Source organism: Coffea eugenioides, chromosome 6, assembly GCF_003713205.1.
Source record: "Coffea eugenioides isolate CCC68of chromosome 6, Ceug_1.0, whole genome shotgun sequence".
Taxonomy (NCBI): Eukaryota; Viridiplantae; Streptophyta; class Magnoliopsida; order Gentianales; family Rubiaceae; genus Coffea; species Coffea eugenioides.
The window spans coordinates 50,190,419-50,196,418 of record NC_040040.1 but is presented as its reverse complement, the minus strand read 5'-3'; the positions used below and the strand labels follow the sequence as shown (position 1 = coordinate 50,196,418).

Here is a 6,000-nt window from a genome sequence, read left to right as displayed (position 1 = left end):
AACTCTTCACCCAAAGCGATGGCAAATGACATTACCAGAGATGATATCTTAATGCAACAACAATCTTTTTTCAAAATAACAGCCGTACCCTGCACTAGTCAGAGTTGATTGGTACAAGGCTGGTGTGGAGAAGGGCTCTGTTCCTTGATTCTCTTTTGTTATTTGGCTATAATGCAAACGTAGATTGTCCAATAGAGATAGACTGAGACACTGGGGAGTTCAACTTGATTCTGAAGATGCTGTGGAGTTCATGGAGCACCTTTTCTGATCTTTAGAGGGAAGCTATCTTGTCATGCAGAGCTGTGGAGGTTGGGTGCTCAGTGAAGGCTTTTCTGGCTGCTGTCGTCTGTCAGCTATACTGGCAGTGTTTCACAAAGCTCGTAATTCTGCAATTACTATTGTAGCTGCTGTCTTGGACTTTGTCAAGGAGGTTATTGCTGGATGGCAATAGATTTCCATTAATAAAAGCAAATTGGGATCTGGCAATGGAGCCTAGCATGCCTCGTATCTGTTTTGGCTGATGGCTAGCTTGCGTTTCATGCTGTTTGGCTACTTGTAGTTTCATTTTCGTGCATAATATAGATTTCAGTGAATTGCCCGTTTTGATTTTTCAGTATTATTAAGTTTTGAACTTGTTACTTCCTATCTTTTTTTGGGCCAAAATTCGTTTTTGTTCTGTCATGCATACTTCTGTTTTTTCTTGTTTTTTTCCCCTGTTTGCTTGATATTTCTACTTCCCTGATTCATTGTGCTCAGGAAGATTAGTTTTTCAACTCAACAGCATGTGTTTTAGTTACCTCTGCTTAAGTTAACTTTTTTTTTTTTCTGGAAAGATTCCTAATTTTCTTTCGTACAATAATCTGTCAATTCAACAAGAAATTATTCCTCTTGAACATCTACTGTGGAAATGGTCAAAACTTTTGGTACTCGACATGTAAGTGATCCAGATATTCACTTATCTCAGAAGTTTGTGTATCAGATAGTGAGCTATTTCCTTGTAATCATGCATGTAAACCTTTTCATTCAGCCAAGCAGTAATGTCCAAGCAACTTGGAATGCATTGATGGCCTGCAATGCATCCAACAATCCCATGTATATGATTGAAGAAGAAAAGTGTCAGATAGTGGCAGAATAGATTTAATAACTAAGAAGAAACATCAAGCTAGTTGTTATACCGTTTGGAACAAGACACTCTTGAAGGGAATTAACTTCATCCTAATTTCTGCACTTTGGCTTGTCTTGGGAGTTAGAATTTCTGAGCAATGGAAAAATTAGAAAGGAAAAAAAAATAACTGGAATCACTATATAATCAATTTGTAGTGGTACTTGGTTTGTAACTAAGGAAATACTATTTTTATTATTACTTTTTTAACCCTCCAACCCCTCCCCGCACGCTTCCTACCCCTAATTATCAGGCACAAGATTCAAACCTGGAACTGAACATTATGTCAACCCCATGGTTGGAAAATATATTATTTAACAATGGGCAAGTGTATCATCCCTACTTGCTTAATTTATGATTTAAACCTTTTAGTTAGATATTATTTAACATAAAATTGATTTACTTTAATGTTTTACTAAGCTATAGATTAACCTCCAAACTCAATTTTGATTGACAAACTATTGAGGGATTTTGTTTTCCTGAAGTTTGCTTTGCTTTCCTATTTTAGTCACTAATAATGAGTGGTCTATTTTTAAAGAACCATATACAATACACAATATTAGTTTAACTAAGCACAATCTTGGAAAAATGTCAAAATGAGGACTCTTGGATGTCCTATTTTATCTTTGGAAGACAATAGAAAATCGAAGAACCCAAAACATATCGGTTAATTGAACTTCTAAGAGCAAACCAAAGAGAATTTTTTTTATATAGTGTTCAATTGAAATAAATAATACTTGTTTGTATATATTACTTTTAATTTGAAGTTTTCATCCCAGGAAAATGTAGAGTTTTTTTTTCCCCTCTTTTTTGGTTGGATTGTAGAGTAACAGACTAACTTAAACATGCTATTCTTGTACAAGAAAGCTTAAGTATATGAGTATCCTCATCAAACTTCTGCCATTGTCTTCTTGTTCATCTCAGAACAGGCTAAAAGGATGCAGGCCGGTCGTGCTCAGTCGTCTAGTGCTTGAGGGTTCTGTCTTGTCATTTCTATTACCTATTCATTTCAACAAAAATTTTGAGGGCGGAGAAAACTGAAAAACTTTGTGTGAATGCCATATGTTACAAATATATGAGAGCCAAATTGTTACAATGAAGTTGTCCTAGATTTCTTCGAGGTGATGAATCCCTATAAATTTATCGCACATTTGCACGAAAAATGCACTAGTCATCCAGTGCTTGGCGGTTCCGAATTCTAAGATCAGTGTTAGCCATGGCAATGATGAAACTGCTGCTATGCTACCTCATTGTTTCCATGGCATGTCATCTGGTTTTCTCTTTTACTGACCTTCAAGATGGTAAGGTGTCCATATTTTCATTGGCAGTTGCACACACAGAAGCACACACAATTCGTTTTGTAACATTTCCAGGCTGTGCGTTTCCAAGAGACCGATAAAATGAGTAAATCAAATGCATAGCGCCTTTTGGATTAATCTTTCTTATACTATGAGCGTGAAATTTATGTACACGACTCTTCTAGATTCTCATGTACTATGAGTTTTCGGTTTGCACAACGTTTTATATATTGAATAAAGACAAATTTATCTTTCTCCCATTGCTGCCAAGTGACAAATTTACAATTCGTTGAACTTGATTTATAGAACTGAAGCTTCTAAAGTTTTTTGTAGTCAATAAAATCCTCTATATTTGCCATCTGCAGGCAGGATAATCTAGTTTTTAACAGGGGATTAATGTAGCATTTGATTTTTCTTTTTGTTTCTTTAAAAATGTCATGACAAGAATTACATAACTTGATGGCATTTACAGCTACTGTACTCCAGTCCCTCAAACAACAATGGAAAAATCTACCACCAAGTTGGAACAATTCTAATGATCCCTGTGGAACACCCTGGGAAGGAGTCACCTGCAGCAACTCAAGGGTGAAAGCACTGTATGTAAATCCATCTTTTCAACTTATCTTCACCATTTCATGCCAAATTTCTTTTGTCCTGTTGAACAAATGCTGTTAGATTTGGATGCATATTGATAATAATTGTAGAGATGTTTGAAATTGCAGGGCACTGTCAAGCATGAGACTATCTGGAAAACTTAGTGATGACATTGGAGGACTCACAGAGTTGGCATCCTTGTGAGTTTCTTCTTACTCTTTCTCGCCACAAAATCAAGATTTCTCATGCAAGCTCTGCACATTATCCAAATTAAGATCAAGTCTAATCTCAACAGTCCAGAACCCTTGAGCATTAGATATTAGCTTTGATTCTTGGGAAATTACAGTAGTTTTTGACCAAATGACCTGAGTATCTTCAAGCGCAGAGCCTTCAATTCTGTGCTCAATTACTGTGTATAACTATATTCATTTAGCTTAAGATGTCAAATATCTTTACAGGGATCTCTCGTTTAACCCGGACCTCACAGGTTCCGTCTCTTCACGGCTGGGGGATTTGCGAAAGCTAAACGTGTTGTAAGATCATTTAAGATTGTCTCCCTATGTTTGATTTCAGCATCTCCAGCATAAAGATGAAATCCTTATCAGATGAAATACTTGAGGCAGAGTGCTTTCTGTTAATTCTTCTTTTGTGTTCCTCAGAATTCTCGCTGGATGCGGCCTCAGTGGCACAATACCAAGTGAACTTGGGAATCTTGCTCAGCTTTCATTTCTGTAAGAACTCAACAAACTACAACTCAATTTATTTTCTCTGCATGAATTGCATTTGCTTCAACCTCTGCTATTCGCATTGAACAGAGCACTTAACTCAAATAACTTCACTGGTGAGATACCGGCTTCCCTGGGAAATCTCACGAATCTATACTGGCTTGACCTGTCTAATAATCGATTGAGCGGATCTATCCCTGTTTCAACATCAACAGGTCCAGGACTTGACCTACTTAAGAAAGCAAAACACTTGTGAGTATAATTTTGACTCCAAAACCACTCTTTTAGTCTTCTTCCCCTTGTATAACGTGTCCAATTATATGTATGTTTACAGCCATTTTAGCAAAAACCAGCTCTTAGGCGAAATTCCTGCATCTCTATTCAGCTCTGGCATGGTCCTATCACACTTGTAAGTTATGATGCTATCTTAAAACAAGTATATAGTAACGTCGACTTGACGATGCAACATGACAGTTTGCAATTTTGGGTGATAGACTACTTGATGGAAATCTACTCACCGGAGAAATTCCACCTACTTTAGGAAATGTTCAGACACTTGAGATTCTGTAAGTACTGTCCAAGCATCAACCTTCCTCTGTCCTGCTGATTGTCTTCATCTTTTTCAATGTTGCCACTCCTGAATTTTGGCCTTCCTGTTCTTAATTTGTTTAGACGGCTGGATAATAATGCACTTGGTGGTGGAGTTGTCAACCTCCAAAACCTCACAAATCTCATTGAACTGTGAGTATTAGAGACAGCTGAATTGATTATTTGATACTGAAGCATCATTTAGTTGACTGTCCTCCCTTGCAAAACACTCTGACCTTGCAGAAATTTAGCAAGTGACAACTTCTCTGGTCCTTTACCTGACTTAATTGGGATGAATTACCTCAATTATGTGTAAGGATCTAAAACTTAAATTTCCTTAGAGATCTCTATATGTGAATCTCAAGGATAAACATGGTCACCAACATTGATTCTCTTCGTAGGAACCTGAGCAACAACTCTTTTCAACCGTCACAAGCTCCAGCATGGTTCTCAACCTTAAAGTCACTAACCACTTTGTGAGTATTAATCACTATGGAATCAATAATTCAATACTAAGCAACTCCTTCCAGAAATGTGCCTTTTTCTTATTAAAATTTCTGGAATGGTGATCAGGGCTTTGGAAAATGGTCCACTCCAGGGACAAGTACCCCAGCAACTTTTTAGTTTACCTCAGATCCAAATAGTGTAAGTTAAAAAATAAGCAATCTCGAAGAAAGAAAGCATTTGGCTGCTACCTGGAATAGTGAAAGAACTTATTTTGATAGCATTAACTTTTAACAGGATCCTGAAGAAGAACGCATTCAATGATACATTGGATATGGGTAACAACATTAGCCAACAACTGCAACTTGTTGATTTGCAGAATAATGATATATCTTCAGTAACACTCAGTTCCGGATACAGCAAGACATTACTGTGAGTGATACAATTCAAAAAACTTCCACTGATATACATAAAATACCACACGTTGCCAATTCTCTTTCCTGACCAAACTGCTGAATATTTTCTCTTTACTCCAGCTTGATGGGGAATCCAGTATGCGCAAGTTCAATCGCAAGCACATCTTACTGTCAGCCACAGAAACGATCTGCAACAAATTGTTCAACCAGCCTTGCTAACTGCAGAAACATAACATGCCCTTCGGATCAAAAACTCAGCCCACAAACCTGTGCATGTGCTTATCCATACGAAGGGACTATCATTTTTAGAGCACCAAGTTTCATGGACACCGCGAACTGTAGTAGGTTCCATGACCTGCAAATCAGCCTTGAGATGAAGTTTGGACTTGCACCTGGTGCAGTTGTTCTGCTGAATCCCCACTTCAATATTGATGACTATCTTCAGGTGGGATTGGGACTCTTCCCAACTACGAGGAACTTTTTCAATAGCTCAGAGATTCAGAGAATGGGGTTTGAGCTTAGTAGCCAGACTTTCAAGCCTCCAGCAGAGTTTGGACCTTATTTTTTCATTGCTGTTCCTTACAAGTTCCCAGGTCAATAAACACAATCAAAATGTTATAGCAAAGATTGTCTAGATTCCATGCGAATCAATAAGCTGTTAAGAATTATCCTAATCAATCTATTATTGTACTAGTTTCTACTTCCGGCAGCGCTAATCTAGTACTTAATTTCGATCAGAAAAATGTCTCCACATATTGGCATTTAAACTAAAC

At 37.4% G+C, this 6,000-nt stretch overlaps 1 protein-coding gene across 1 annotated transcript; it reads left to right on the top strand.

Moving 5' to 3' along the window:
* Nucleotides 1–2,378: 2,378 nt before the first annotated feature.
* LOC113774360 (probable leucine-rich repeat receptor-like protein kinase At5g49770) lies at nucleotides 2,379–5,828 on the top strand. The gene is made up of 14 exons (XM_027318906.1): nucleotides 2,379–2,463; nucleotides 2,933–3,056; nucleotides 3,183–3,254; nucleotides 3,513–3,587; nucleotides 3,714–3,785; nucleotides 3,870–4,031; nucleotides 4,114–4,188; nucleotides 4,274–4,345; nucleotides 4,452–4,520; nucleotides 4,611–4,679; nucleotides 4,769–4,843; nucleotides 4,941–5,012; nucleotides 5,109–5,243; nucleotides 5,348–5,828. Exons 1-14 carry the CDS (start codon nucleotides 2,379–2,381, stop codon nucleotides 5,826–5,828), a joined length of 1,638 nt encoding a protein of 545 aa, XP_027174707.1.
* Nucleotides 5,829–6,000: the final 172 nt, after the last annotated feature.

Coding starts and splice junctions, on each gene's coding strand:
- LOC113774360 (XM_027318906.1), top strand. CDS start 2,379: ATGGCAATGATGAAACTGCTGCTATGCTACCTCATTGTTTCCATGGCA. Junction 4,032..4,113: donor CTTAAGAAAGCAAAACACTT/GTGAGTATAATT, acceptor GTATGTTTACAG/CCATTTTAGCAAAAACCAGC. Junction 5,244..5,347: donor GGATACAGCAAGACATTACT/GTGAGTGATACA, acceptor TCTTTACTCCAG/CTTGATGGGGAATCCAGTAT.